The sequence below is a fragment of the Tribolium castaneum genome, chromosome 2, assembly GCF_031307605.1.
Source record: "Tribolium castaneum strain GA2 chromosome 2, icTriCast1.1, whole genome shotgun sequence".
NCBI lineage: Eukaryota > Metazoa > Arthropoda > Insecta > Coleoptera > Tenebrionidae > Tribolium > Tribolium castaneum.
In genome coordinates this window covers 20,742,980-20,758,792 of record NC_087395.1, presented here as the reverse complement: position 1 = coordinate 20,758,792, position 15,813 = coordinate 20,742,980, and the positions used below count along the sequence as shown (strand labels likewise).

The following is a 15,813-nucleotide window of genomic DNA, read 5'->3' as shown; positions in this document are numbered from 1 at the left end:
TTTGATAGAGAATGCTTAGACCCGAAGGGCACAGAAAATTTATGTATAAAATTGAGAAAAAAGTCACGGGAAATTATTTTAAATTTAGGGAAATTAGGGTAAAGGGAAAATCAGAAGTAAATCAGAAGAAAACATAATTAACTCAGAGAATATTTGCCGTCCGAAAATTGTTAAAAGTTAAAAAAATACATTTCTTTAAAATTACGTTTGTAGAACACACATAACTTTTTTTTTTCAAATAAAATGCAATGAGAGATCTGACATGAATAACTATTTTACAATTTTATTAAAAAAAAAATTTTGGTAAAATGCGCCGTTGGCGTTTTTATAGTTTTGAAACAGCTAATAACTTTTTGTTAACATTAAGAAATTCTTGAGAACTTAACCGTTATTCATTGAGAAATGTTTCTTTTTCAAAAAAATAAGTGTGGCTAAGAGAAATTTTCTACAATGTCAAAAAGCAACATAACTTGAAAAATGCAGGGTGTTAGGGAATGGCCTAGCAATATTTCGTATGAATTTGTCACGATCAGACGAGTTAAAAACTTATATATTATTTTTCCAAAAAGTGCGTACTTTTTTCAGAAATTTTTAGTAACCCACCTGTTGAGAGCCATTTGTGTTAGAGGTTCTGGCAAATAAAATTTTTGTGTTTTTTTTTCGTTAAATTTAATAAAAAAACACAAACTGAAATAGAAGAATAACGTAGTGGACCAAGAAGTAAATTTACCTTTGCTGTTTTGTCAATAATATTAAAATTTACGCTAATATTTATAATTCTAGTTTAGCGGTTCTCAAAATTTGGGACTTCAATTTTGCTTAATCGATTTGTCTTGCCATTCTCTATTTACCTCTATATTTTTACTAAACCATTCCCTAACACGCTGTATAACTTAACGACATAGGTTATGCAAAATTACATTCTCTTTCATCTAAAAGATAAATGTGATAAATTGATTTATGGTTAGGTACTTAAAGTTCTCAAGATTTAAACCAAAAATTTTGTTGTTTGTTGACTTTTTTCCGACTAAAGAAAGATATAGGTTTTCTCCTGTAATTGTCTGAATACGATTGCGAAATCTTTTTAAAGATATGGCAGAATTATCGATTTTTGAAAATGTATTCAAACAACGCTAAATATTTTGAAAACGGCCAAATTTCGGCAGAGGAAAAACTGATGAAAGCTCCCTTAGAATGCCTCGGGTACTTAAAAAACGCAGTAAACAACATAGATTTCCATTTAAAATCAGAAAGTTGTTATTGACTTCCGGGACAACCAAAAGTTAATCTTGACAATATTTTCTTTGAACAGGACCTAACGGATTATGGCTGAGTACCAGTTGTCAGATTAATATCATTATCAGAACATCCGACACTTATAATGTGGTGTTTAGAAAGAACATCTGTATAGTTTTTCTTTTGCCAAATTTTTAATAAAAATTGTGAACAAGAAATACACTAACAGAGATTTTCAAAAACTGGCGCACCAACTCAGTGGTACTCAGTGATATAACAATATGTGTACATTACGGGAATAATCTTGGAAAAAAAACCTAATGTCATATTTTCAATTATTTAGGGCTACACACTGATTTTGTTTTTTAATGTTTTTATGTTCCAAATTAAATTATCATTTCCTAACACAATGATGAATAATCATTTTAAATTTACAATTAGCTCCACACAATTTTGTTTGTTAAAAAAATTAAATTAATAAAAAATCAAAATTTTTAGATGTGTCAACACTGGGTACTATTTAAGAAATAATTCGTTTTTTGATCAAATTCTATTGCGAATACAATTGTTAGACCACGTTGCCACATATCATTTATTTAAAATTAGTTATTTATTGATAACTTGAATGCATAGATTTCTTTAGTATTTTTACTTTTTATGTGTAAACAGTTTTCCACAACATATCAATGAGTTGGTGCCCCGGTTTTTTTATAAAACATAGTTTAGTTTCATCATAGTTATTAATAATACGAGTGCGAAAACACAAGCTTAAAGTTTGAGGGCTGTCGTTATGCAACGAGCGTATGCGAAAAACCAAATTTCTCTCACAAGAGAGATAAAGCTGTCAGTTCTATTTACAAGTGGGTAAATCCGGAGAAAATTGGGGAAACAATGAAACTGTTTATTTCATAACTATAGCAACACAGGTCAGTACGAAAACTGATACATAGAACTATGCTAATGTTACAGGCGGATATTTACTTGAATTTCTTGGATTTTTTTGCACCTCTAAGATAAAACGTCGTATACCACACGTGATCGAAATGCCATTATAAAGCTCGTGGAAACTGTCACACTCATTCGCATATAATGATTCATTTCTATCACTTAATATAAAATATACATTTTTTTTATTAGAACATTTTTATTGCTGTTGCTATCGGAAACGTGTTTTAAAATAGTGTTTATAACCTAGGAATGAGATATTAAAAAGGAGACTTAAAATGTTACGAACAAAAAAACTTCGGAATTTGATTTCGAAATTTCTCTTAGTACTAAAAACAGGATGTCAGCCTTAACTCTCCTCACACGATCATGAAAAAAGCTGAAACGGGTTATCATCTTGTCCATTGCTGTTCCGAACAGCATCGAACTTAGTATGCACCCTAGCCCCAAATTTCAATATCTGTCCTGTCTTGCTCGCTTGTCAAGTTCCTAATTGAATGTTGCAGCTTACTCGTGCCACGGAGGATGGAAGGAGAACGGCACCAACTACTTGATAACGACTCCGCTGAGTCGGGCATCGCACGGCTCTCGGCGATACTGCTTCATCTACAAGGAGTCCACTCCTGATTTGGTGCTCTTTTCGACATCTGCCGATAACTGTGATCGCATCGTCAGACCGGGAATCACCGGAGAGCTGGTTTTTAACGTCACGAGTACCGGTGAGAGTACATCGTTAAAATTATCTCGATCCAATAGTCACACCGAATCGAATTTTTCAGGCAAGTGCGTCGAAACCAGCAAATCAGAGCGAACTAAAGCACTCCTACTACTCACCCTCTTCTCTTATATTCTAAAATTTGCCATCACAGCGCTTATTCAGAGATGATCTACATATTCGTAAGTTAGGAAATTTTCAAATGATGAGACTGGAATTATTAGGTCCTCGCCGGTCCGATTTTTGTTGTGAAACGGAATATCTTGGTTGTGTTTTGTTGTTAAATATGTAATAAGTAGAAGTGATTAAAGTTCAAATTGTACAGCTGCACCCATCCTCAATTATTATTTTTTGACAACCTTCAGTCGGATGGGTTTAGTGCCGCTTACGGAGGACTGAAATAACAGTGGGTAGCAAAACTACTGAATTTCATTAAAACTGTTCTGTTTTGACAAAAATTCTGAAATGGTCTTTTTTCTTTTTGAAAAGTACTATAGGTACATACTTTTTTCTGAGGAGCTACATCAACGACATTTTTTTAAAGAAACTTTTAATTTGTTTAGCCATTGGGACATATCTTTTATTTTATTATTAAATGTGTGCCACATACACTATTTTTTCTAGGACCCCACCGATTATAATAAAGTCTTTTTTTTCAAAAACTAAGATTTTTTTAAAATAGTACTACATTTTGTCTGTGACAAGCGTGCACAAAATGTATCTAGAACGGTGCAATCTTAGACACAATTTATACAAAACATCTTAAAAATACAAAAGTTACATCTCACACATTACACGTTATGATTTTCAATCACCTACTACTGATTTTTACCGAATTTTCATCGTTTCTCTTCCATTTATTTCACAATAAATTTTAATGACATCTGTCAAAGTTAAAATCCTAAAAGTTAAAATTGACGTTAAAGATGTTGCGATGAAAAAATTTAAATTGGTTTTACTTTGGCATTAAGTTCAAATTTTGTCACCATAATGATAGAAAAAAATTTGTAGACCACTCGTTGTTAATGGAGAATTAATAATCTCTGTTAAATCCAATTACTCGCATCGCTCGTTCGTACTTTAAACATCAACAAATTAGCCTATTAAATTACTTAATCAAATTAGTTTTTGTCAAAACAAAATATTTCATTTTTAATGCATTTATTGCATAATTTTGTCACTCACTGTATAAGGAGATGTTACAGAACTAAATATTAGAAGGTGAAACGAAATAATAACTCGATTTACTGTACTCAAAAATTTAGTGCAGTAGCTCCAAATTGTTTACAATGAATTTAGACTCTGATAGACAGGAACGTGAATCACATTCTTAAGATAAAAAATGTCGACTGACTAAAACTTTCGCATGAGAAAAAATTAGCGTCCCGTCCCATATTTTTCAAACCACTGGGAATACGGTTAAGGAGACAAGAAAAATATAAGAAAATGGGAGAGAATTAAATTCAAAAATTCTGCGAGGTCACATATTTATTATTACCAGTTTAAAAGTTTCATATTTGTCAGTGGTTGAGTGACGAGATAACACTTAAAAACAATTTGAAACAAAACGGTTGAAATAAAGATGAGGTCCAGTAGACATTTTCGAAGTAAAATTTGTTCGTCTACTTTCTCCTTTACCGTTTTTTTTGTGTTTACAACCATATTCGCAGATTTTTGTTTGGAATTGGTAAAAGTTTTTTTAATACAGTTTTTACATTATTTTGCATTGCATTTATTTCTTATCTTTATATCCGGCTCGAAGGACCATATGTTTGACTAAGAACTCGGGGTTAAGTTCAATACTGGTTTGATACCATAAAATAATTCTATAACATCAAAATTATCTTACACAGAGGCTTTAAAACAAAGTGAACTGAACTGAAATAATAATTTTTCCATTTAAAGTTTAAAAAAACTGTTATTGTTTAGTTGGCGCTTGTTAAGTGACCCAGTTACGACATTTTGCTGATCTTTGCCGGTCAGGTACAAATGCCTGCATAGGTTACTCAACCCTTGCAACAACCTTAGTGGAAAAATCTGTAATTTAATTTAAATTTTCGAGAAACATCATTGATAAATTACTATAAAAATGATAATTGAAATATCAATGATAATTTAATGCCCTATATGCCTGTAATTTTTCGCGTGCGTTGTATTCCTTGTTTTTTAAATACAGCGAGCGACTTTTTTATACATAATTTCAATAAAAAAAATTACATAATCAGGATTATTTACTCAGCTTTCTGTGGTTTACTGTAGCTGTAAATCCACTTTTTATTATCCTGAATTCTTCTCATGATGGTTTCAAATTAAAAAGAACAAAGTTGAATTGTCTAAAATTATTATACATGACTATCAAAACTGATGTAATTATCTATTATTTATAATTATAATAAATTATTTAATAATTTAAATTATGTGCTGCAATTTAATAAGAACTAAATTGATTATTTACAATAATTTTGCTTGAGACATTGTTGATATTTGGAGAAGACAAATGCAAAATTCTAGCAATTCACAGACGAAATTTTAAAGATTTAAATTTTGTGATTGATTTTTTTAAATGGAGTTTTCGATAAACTTTTTGCATTACCTGTTTCTCTTACCATTCAGAATTTAATGCACCATTTTCCTGTAATTTGTTTTTTTTTACCTTGTGATCGCTAACCGAACTAATAAGAACGAGAACGTTGTATATACAGGTCGTGTCACATCCTAGTATTTAGATATCCATAGACAAAACAAAAAAAAGCAATTTATTTTACTCTACCTCCTTGTTTCGTCCTCCGTGGCCGCTTTATGAAAATGTCTCGATCTTTACCCACTTCTCCCTTAGAAACGAGTCTCAAGATACCATTGTATATTGTAATGTAATTAAGTATATACTTTAATCTGTGATTACTGCAAGTAGAACCGATAGAGAAGTAACCCTCACTTTTAATCACTTTGAATCGAATCGTAAGATTAGTGTTTTTAAAGGTGTTCCTCTCCGACCTATTTTAAACTTTGCTTCAATAGTTTTAGAATTCTTTTCAAACCCAGACGAAACAAACACAATTCGGTCGAGAAGAAAAAAAGGACTCAACATATCATTAATGACGAATGTGTTTGTTTCCGTCCCGACACCCGGACAAGTATAGAACAAAATAGCTGAAAACTGTGATTGATTTCAAGGAGTTTTTAAATGAACGATAATAGCATTTTTATTCGTGAAAAATGCTTGCAATAAAATACGTATTTTTGCACTTAACACTTGCTTGTTTAAAAATATATGGATGGTGATATTTTTGGTAACCGGAAGCAATATTTATATTTTTGTTAGATTGTATTCATGTTTGTAATTGCGATTAATTTTAGACTATTACGTTTTTACTTTTCCATGAGCAATAATATAAGATAGTTTAGTAGAAATTTGTATACCTACATATTATACAGCGTTATAATTTACCATTTTATAATTACAGTTACGGACAAATGGTTGTAGTGGGACAGTTAATGCAACTTTACATCACTCGTGTATTTTCAGTCATCTATAGGTTTTGCCGTACAAATAAATTTTCCTCGAAACGATTTAAATTTGGTTTAAGTGTAGTGTCACTTAATTCATGTTTCTTCCAAAGTCGCATAAAATGTCCCATCAATGACGGAACATAATTTGTGGTATGCCACACACCCATAAATCATGTTCGAACGGTCTCGATAGACTTAAAGCCGAAATGATTAATATTTCATACAAAGTTGTGCGATTTGCAATCATTGTAAGATATGTATGTATAATTTATTAACGAATTTAGTGGATTAGACTAGTTGAATATGTAAAATAAAATAGATTAAATTGGAACAAACTCTAAGTTAGTACTTGTAGCAAGTAGACTGTTTTACAAAGGCAGAATATGTACAGTACGTGATGACTCGTTTGTAGAGACAATCAAGGAATGTAATTCATGTTATAAACCGGGCAAAACTTATCTCAATTGCATCTAATCTCAAACAATCGCTATTTTACGAACATCCGCCTAAATTTTGCAAGTCACAGGTGTGCACACTATTATACAAACGAGCCATTTTGTGCTATAGAAGAATGGTGCCTTGGATGTTTTGTTTGATAAAAAAAAAACAAAATGTTGAATATATGAACAAATACAATTGTTGTAATATCTGTACATTATCTGAATAAAACATGGAAGAGATGAGATTTTTTGTTTGAACCCGGGGGACTTTGGGATTTATTAAAAAAATATTTTTTTTAATTTATGGAATTACTGGAATTATCTATGGATTACTAGAATTCTTTAAGGAATTACGGGAATTATGTTGAAATTACAAAAATTAACCTGGAATTACTATTTGAATTGAAGGAATTTTTAGGAATTACTAGAATCGTTTGTGAAGTACTGAAATTCTTTTTGGAACTACGAAAATTAAATTAAGTACATGAAAGCTTGAATTACAAAAATTAATCTGGATTTACCATAGATTATTGGAATTAATAAAATTGTGGTAGAGTTTTTTCGAACTATTGGATTTTTTTTATGAATTACTGAAATGCTTTTGGAATTACTTTAAATGTCTTTTAAATCACTAAAAAAATACGAGAAATTGTTGGAATGGAAATTAGGTGAATTTCTTAGAATTAGTGGAGTTAAGTTGGAATTACAGTAATTACTCCGGAATTCGTGAATACTAATTCAAGTATCAGCTATTAATTAAGTTAGAATTACGATAATTATTTGTGAAGTACTGCAATTTTTCTGGAAGTTTTCGGAAGTTGGAAAAATTAAAATTACAGTAGTTAAGTTGGAATTACAAAAATTAATCTGGAATTACTATGAATTGTAGAGGAACTGCAGAAGTATTGTTGATAATTCTAATTCTTTGTGAATTAGTTAATTTGGAATTTTAGGGATTATTTTGGAATTATGAAAATTTAATGGAAATTACAGAAACTAAACTGGAATTACTAGAAATTGTAGAAATAACAGATATTTTGATAGAGTTTTTTGTAATATTGCACTTTTCTTTCGAATCACTGGAATTTTTGTAATGGAAATGCTTGTAAGTTTCTTGAATCATGCTATTAATTTGAAATTTAGGAATTTTGAAATTATAGGAATTAAGTTGGCGTTACAACTTAACTTCATCTGGATAATTACTTTAGTTGGTTGGAATTACTGGGATTTTTGTGATTTTTTTGAAATAATTATTTGTGAATTGATGTTTTTTTTTAATAAAATTTCTGTAATTCTTTGTGAAATTACGAAGAATGAGTTAAAACTACGAGAACGAAATTGAAATTACAAGAACCTGGAATTACCTAGTAATGTTGAAATTACTGGTGATTTTTTTTGGAATTACAGGTTTAATAAATAGGGGATTAATAAACCTTTTTAGAATTAACGTGAATCTTTTTGAAATTACTGAAGGAAGTTCTTCTGTAAATCACTAGAATTCTTTTTGGAATTATCGGAAATTACATGAACTGGAATTGGGATTTGTTAGAACTATCAGGAATTCAGAATTGCTGAAATTTTTTTTTAATAACTGCAATTCTTTTTGGAATTATCCAAAATTGCTTGGAATGAAAATTACGGTAAATTTCGTAGGATAATACGAGTTAATTTAATTATTAATTAAATTTTTTATTAATAATAAAAGTTTTAATTAACATGAATGAATTATTAAGAAATTATTTTGTAATTAGAAAATTCTGAAATTATGGCAATTATGGATTGCTAGAATTCCCGAATTTTTTTGGAATTACCAGAATTCCATTCGAAAAGGATGGAATATTACATAAATGAATTTGGAATTACAATGAATTATTGTAATTACAGGAATTATTGGTGAATTGATAGACTTTTTTTAAATTAATAAAACTCTTTTTGAAATTATTGACGTCCTTTTGCGAATCACTAGATTTTTTTAGAATTATTGGAAATAAAATTGGGATTTGTCAGAATTATCGGAGTTACCAAGAAATTACAGGAATTATTTTTCAATAAATCTGAAATATTAATTACTGGAACTAGTATGTGTGAATTACTGAAGTTTATCAAGAATTGGGAAAGTCTTTTCGGAATTATCTACTGGAATTATCCGAGATTGCTTCCAATGGAAATTATGGTACAATTTCGTAAAATTATCGGAATTAATTATTTATTAATTAAATAATTGAATTAATTATTAATTAATTAAATAATTAATTATTACAACTTTTTGAAAGTACAGGAATTATAAATTGCCGCAATTTCTGAATTTTTTTGAAATTCATTTTGAAATGACTAGAATTCGTTTAAAATTAAGAAAAAGGATGGAATTACAGAATGATGTTAATGGAATTTTACTGGAATTATTTGTGAATTACTGGACTTTTTCTGGATAATTCTTTTTTGGCATTGTCAAAGGTTGTTACTTGTGGGTAATAGAAATTACGTTAGATTTTTAAGAATTGCCGTAGTTACAGGGATTAAGTACGGGAAATATACAAAAAATAAGTTGCAATTTCAGGATAATATAAATAATAAATAATAATATGGAATGATCAATAAAAAATTAATCTGGAATACTATGGGAATTAACCGGAATTTTGGTGATTTTTTTTGAATGACTTGAATTGTTTACATTTTTTAAAGTTAACGGCCCCTCATTTGAGCTGAAATAAGTATCGCACGACTTTCACGATCGGCAGACAAAAAGTGTGTCAGCTCGTCTTCGACTTCGATCAATAAATACACTGGCGCCCAACGCGTGTTCCGTTACAATTACATTTTTAGTTTTTTCGCATTAATAATAATTATGCTGTAGACAATGGTCAATTGAGAAGCGTTATTTCCAATTAAATTATTAATTCTTCATTGTTGAACTCGTTCCTAGTCCGAAATTTGATGCAGCCAAGAATTCGTCATAAAATGCGGTTTTCAATGGTGGGAGAACGCTGATTATTGTACTAGCATAATAAGTACAGCAGATAGTGTCTATCACTATTCAAACTCCAAAGCTTGATAGCTTGTAAACATAACCTAGTACTTAGTCACGGTGGTGGTGTGTGTTCGAAACAAAACAAATCCAAGAGTGATGAACTGATTTGAAACATACACCTGTTCGAGGTTCGTAATCGATCACTTATAATCAACCTTGATGATATGCATTTTTATGCTCACCTTGTTTAATCCAATTATAGAATTATATCAGTCGCTGAGCGCAGCATAACACATTTTTGAATACTCTTGTCCCATTTCCTGAGGCATCTGTTGCAAGTTTGGGTAGTTGACCTTAAAAATTCGGTCCCTGTGTCGTTTATCTACATTTCAAATTTTTTGCTTATCGTCCCAATTTCGATGCAAATTGTTCTTAATAGATAGTATAGTATTAATAGCATCATCAAATTTAATCTACACCCAAATAATAGATTTAGGTCTTTCCATATCAGTGTAAAAGTGCCTTATCACTAAGGACCAAAAGTAATTGTAGGATAGCCGCCACCAGTTGGGCGCCAAATCTCCCCAATCCACAAGTGGTGTTTCAAAAATGCAGCGTATTTTCACAAGACGGAAACTGTTACTTATCGCAACATTATTCATAAACGGTGAGTTTTGCGCCGACTAATCGTTGTAATTATTGAATATTTTATAAAACTGTAGTTGTCTTCATTCTCCAAAAATTTAAGATTAGAAAAGCAACGGCTAGAGGTAAAAGGTTTAACTAATTCACACTTTACGACTTTTTGCACGCTTGTTATGTGTGCAAACAAGAACCGGTTGCTTATTGCCCACATTTTCGAAAAAACTGCTTTCACCTGGGATATTCTAACCGAGCTTTTCCAATCTAATCACGGGGTGACTTTTCACAATAATGATCGGCATAACGATACAATATTACACAAAAATTAAAATAAGGGTACTTTAAGACCCCAAAAACAAACTTGAATTGGTTGAAATAACGTAATTCAAATCTCATATGATTATTTGAAATAAGTGATACTGTGCTCAAGAATGAAGTGATTCTCAGCTGAAATCACGTGGGAAGATAAATAAATATAATGTTTAATGTTTAAATAAATAAAAATAAATGTGCGGATGTACCTACTTCATTATTTTTTGTTTTTCATTCATTTATTTGTGTATGTTTATTTTACTCTTTTCCTAATAACGTTTATCTTGTGTCGACAAATTGTTGAAATGTGTAAGGTGTCACTGAGATTAATCGTATTATAATATCTTTATTTCATATTTTCAATGTTTAAATAAATATGTTATTAAATAATAAGTGATATTATAAAATTAATTATAGACGTCCTCCGAATGTTATAGAAAAAGTAGATGTGATAGAAAAGAAAATGCTGAATTTAGTAATTCAGATCCAGGTATTTGGTGACTTCGGAGATACGGTAGAACTCGGTTATAACGAACCCAGCTTTTACTGAACGCTCGGATATAACGAACAAAATTGAAAGTTCCGATTTGAAAACCTATTATTGTAACAAATTGTTTCGGTTTTAACGAACAAACGAACGTCGCTTATAACGAACGATCACTTTTAACGTCCAATTATTAGACAAAAAATGATTTACGATTCGGTTTTTAAGTTATAACGAACGCACGTGCACTTTTGGTACGTTCTAGGAAACAATAAACATTTCCAATATTGCAGAATGATTCCAAAAGTAATACATACCACGAAAACAGTTAAACTGTTAAGTACAAACAAAAATAAGTAAATAAATATAATATTTGTCATTTGTCAATTACATATTTATACCTATGTAATTAATAAGTATGTATTTTTCTTAGTAAAATCTATTTCAAACCTTAGAACTTAAAGTTTGGTTAAAACGAACAATCGGCTATAACGAACCAATTCTAAAGTCTCTTGAGTGTTCGTTATAACCGAGTTTCACTGTAATTGTATTCAGCGAGTTTTCAGCCGGGCTTAAACTTATCTCAGAGTTAAACAATCGGTATTTTAATACACTTAAATTTTGCAAGTCATATATGCACACATTATTTTAAAACCAGTTATTCAAACGAGACATTTCATTCGTAATTCAGCGGGTTTTCGGTGAAGAAATCCTTTTTATAATACGGAGAAACTATTTAAAAGATTATACCAATAAGTTGCTTTAAGACCCACAAAAGTGAGTTAGTTGGACGACTAAATTATTGCTTTTTTAATGTGAACCAGTGATTTTAAAAATAAATACGAAATACTTATCAGTTAGCGCATATTATTAAAAAAAAGTAACACAACCCCAACTTTTATACACCTACGGAGAACTAAAAATTTTTTTCTCAAAATTTTAATTTAACTAATGCTTGGAAAAAAAGCGGAGACATGAGAAAAAATAACCTACTAAAGATTTGAAGCTTGCGCCCATATTTTGCGAGTACGGTTAAAGATACAATAAAAGTGTAAGAAAGTTATAGAAAATAAGTTTCCTTTCCTACAAAAAAAATTACGAGACGATATTCCTATTTTTAACGGTTTAAGTCCCAAAAACGTCCAAATCTGCTCGATACAACTTTGTTTCTTAGACTTTTTTGTATCGTCGCACAATCATTATAATTGGTAAAATGGTGATTTTAAATGCAGTTCTCGATAACATTTTTACGTTACTTTTGGCTTTTACTATTGAGAATTTAAAAATAATAATCTACCTCTCATAAAAAGATATGAATGAATAAATAAATAAAAATAAATATGCCGATATACCTACTTAATTATACTTAATTGCTTTTTATTTAGTTTATTTATGTATGTTACCTGCGTCATTTTTTTTTCAATATTTTGGCTTGTTTTGATAAAAGTTTATTGATTTATGCAAGTTTTTGCTGGATCCAGTTTGGTGACTTTTTCGGTTGTTTTCCACAAGATATATCACTCAAAAACAATATAAATCGGTCGAAATTTTCTGAAATAATTATTCAGCTAATTTTCAGCGGGGCTTAAGCACAACTTATCTCATTGTTGTCTGTAAACTGAAACAATAGTTTATCTTTATTATGCAAGTCATATGTACATACATTACTTCAAAAAACGAAACATTTACCCAGTATTTGGTGTGCAAATTAGTTGAAATAACGAAAAACCTTTCAATTGAAAGATAAGAAAAGAGTGAAAACCAATGAAAAAACAGAAACTCTGTATTTTTGATTAGTTTTTCAGTTTGAAGTTTCAGTCGAATATTGTATCGAAATGCCGACTACTACAATTAATTCACGATAATAATTCATTTCTTTGCAGTTGTACAAAAAGCGCAATGTGATATTAGCGTATCGACAAATGACTTAACTATACAATTAGAGCACACAGACTCATTTAATTTAATATTAAGGTAATTATTTCAGCAATAGTTAGAACCAAACTAACTCAACTTTTCTAGAAACGTCACAAATTATGCTCCTTTCACCATCAAATTTGATATTCAGCATAAAGACATAATTCGTGTGGAACCAGACTCATATAACGTTACGAAAGATGAAGATGTAAATATAATAGTTCACGCAATTGGAGCCGGACACTCCGAAGTCGTAGCCAATGCAACCAACTCAAGCATAACGTACTGTTTCACACCTTTATTCTAATTGCCCCTAAATATATTTTTTGTAGCGTTAGAAAGGCCTTTGTCCGAGTCACAGTTCAAAAACACCCAGAACTTGACACGTTTTCTCTAGTCATTGGGTGGATCTACTTCGTGGCGTGGTCTATTTCCTTCTACCCGCAGATTTATGTCAATTTTCAGAGGAAAAGGTAAGGAAACGTTCATTCACGTGTAAATTGAAACCTACCGACTGCGCCAATTAAGTTGTTGTTAGTTAGACTGTATTGTTTTTAGCGTGGTTGGACTCAATTTCGACTTCCTGGCCCTCAATATCATCGGTTTTACGTTGTATGCAGTATTCAATTTAGGATTATACTTCATACCTGAAATCAAGGTATTACGAGCGTGATTCAAAGTGAGTTGTACAAAAGTCTCCTTTCAGGCGGAATACTCAAACCGATATCCTCGAGGTTTAAATCCCGTTCAAGTCAACGACATCGTATTTGCTGTTCATGCAGCTGCCGCAACAATAATTACGATAGTTCAATGCTATTTGTATGAACGGAGCGACCAAAGAGTGTCGCATGTCGCCAGAATAATAATTGGAGTTTTTGGTCTATTTCTTTTCATTGGTATTATTTTGGCGGCCAGTGACGTGATCCACTGGTTGGATTTCCTGTACTACTGTTCCTATGTTAAACTCACGATAACACTCATCAAATATGTTCCGCAGGTTTGATTCCTTTAATTGAAATACGTTTAAAAAAATTACGGTTTCAGGCATACATGAATTACAAGAGACAAAGTACAGTTGGGTGGAGCATAGGGAACATTTTCCTCGATTTTACAGGAGGCATTTTGAGTATGCTTCAAATGATTATAATCTCATACAATTATGGTACGTATGACGTCAGTCGTCATTATCATTGTCTGGCTTTTGTAATCGCGATAATAACTTAATCGTTCAGTTTCAATGCGAAATACCAAAAACGTGATTTTTTTACAGATGACTGGGTTTCTATTTTCGGCGACCCGACCAAGTTCGGCCTAGGCCTCTTTTCCGTGGTCTTCGATATTTTCTTCATAGTCCAACACTACGTTTTATACAGACACACAAATTACGAAGAGCAATAAAACATTATTTTGTTAAAGTTTATAGTGATTTTACATACTGTGTTACATAAATAAAGAGTTTTATTATTTCTGTTAGTATTACTTATCCCTACGGAGGACTATAAGTTAGGAGACGAAACAGGATTTTTTGAACCCAAAAAATAGGACGACAGAGTAAAAATGAGGGCGCTTCGAGCGTTATACCGTCTCAGCGCTAAACCGTTTTAATTAATTTAAATTCAACTAATTCACTAACTATTTAGAAAAATAGCTGAAATGTTGAGCTTTGCATTCTTTATAGGCTTTATCGAGTACAACTAATGGCTCAAATTTTCATAAGAAGCATGACAAAAAATTATTTAAAATTTGTATTATAGCAAAATGTTAGGAAGAAATTTGTAGGAAATTACATTAACTTAAAAAAATCTGAGACCACATCTTTATCGTCAACGGTTTAGGCGCTAAAGTGACGGATTCGTTTCATCCTTTCATTTTACCGGGGGCCAAGTGACGGAAAGTTGACTTAAACCTAAACTTCAGGAGCTGCAAGAATGGTGTCCCAAACTTTCTTATAGGAAATTTGATTTTCTGCAACTTTGTTCCTTACACTTTTTTGTATCTTCAACCGTATTCCCAGCGTTTTGATAAATATGCGACGGTGCGCAATAAATTATCCACCTTATATTTTTGCGGTTGGAGATATAAAAAAGCGTAAGGTACAAAGTTGTAGAGAATTAAATTTTGTACAAGAAGGTATGCGACACCATATTTCCATCTTCAACGGTTTAGCGTAAATTAACTTTCCAATACTTGACCACCGGCAAAATGAAGCAAATCCGTCGCTTAGGCGTCTTTGAACAACTTTGGGGCCTAAATAGTTAAAGATAAAGACATGGCCGGGCGGACTTTTTTGTAGGAAATTTTGTTCTCTACAACTTCCTTCCTAACATTTTTCTTGTATCTGTAATCGTATTCGCAGCATTTTGAAAAATATGAGGCAGAGTATAAATTAGTAAAAGCATAAAAAATTTTAAAATATAGTTTACGTTAAAATATTTATATTATCTTTATGTTTTACTATTGAGAATTTAATGCTCTATCTCCTGTATTTTTTGTTTGCTTTGTGTTAACCGGAATACAAATACAATAATTTTTTTAAATTTATTGCTCTGAAAACTTAACAGTAATAGAACAACTGCACTCTCTGGCAACATTAATGGAACTACCGAAGACGGAAACGTTTTATTTGTACGTCGTTTTATTACTC

At 31.0% G+C, this 15,813-nt stretch overlaps 2 protein-coding genes across 5 annotated transcripts in view; both read left to right on the top strand.

Annotated features, from left to right (window-relative positions):
- LOC655640 (uncharacterized) overlaps positions 1-7,086 on the top strand; it is a 145,874-nt gene extending 138,788 nt beyond the window's left edge. For all 3 annotated transcript variants that reach the window (XM_008201460.3, XM_015983760.2, XM_008201459.3), the window contains 2 exons: positions 2,688-2,900; positions 2,961-7,086. In XM_008201460.3, the coding sequence (XP_008199682.1) occupies positions 2,688-2,900; positions 2,961-3,067 (320 nt within the window). In that variant the 3' untranslated portion in view covers positions 3,068-7,086. The remainder of the gene's footprint in view (positions 1-2,687; positions 2,901-2,960) is intronic.
- Positions 7,087-9,837: 2,751 nt separating this feature from the next.
- Positions 9,838-14,635, top strand: Ctns (Cystinosin). Of its 2 annotated transcripts, none has more exons than XM_008201462.3 (9): positions 9,838-10,002; positions 10,367-10,481; positions 13,136-13,226; positions 13,275-13,451; positions 13,502-13,642; positions 13,728-13,827; positions 13,876-14,166; positions 14,214-14,331; positions 14,440-14,635. In XM_008201462.3, the coding sequence occupies exons 2-9, from the start codon at positions 10,424-10,426 to the stop codon at positions 14,565-14,567; spliced, it is 1,104 nt and encodes a 367-aa protein (XP_008199684.1). In that variant the 5' UTR covers positions 9,838-10,002; positions 10,367-10,423; the 3' UTR covers positions 14,568-14,635. The 2 variants fall into 2 exon arrangements, with proteins under 2 accessions (XP_008199684.1, XP_064210710.1); XM_064354640.1 differs by having other exon boundaries at positions 9,859-10,002; positions 10,358-10,481.
- The last annotated feature ends 1,178 nt before the right edge of the window (positions 14,636-15,813 follow it).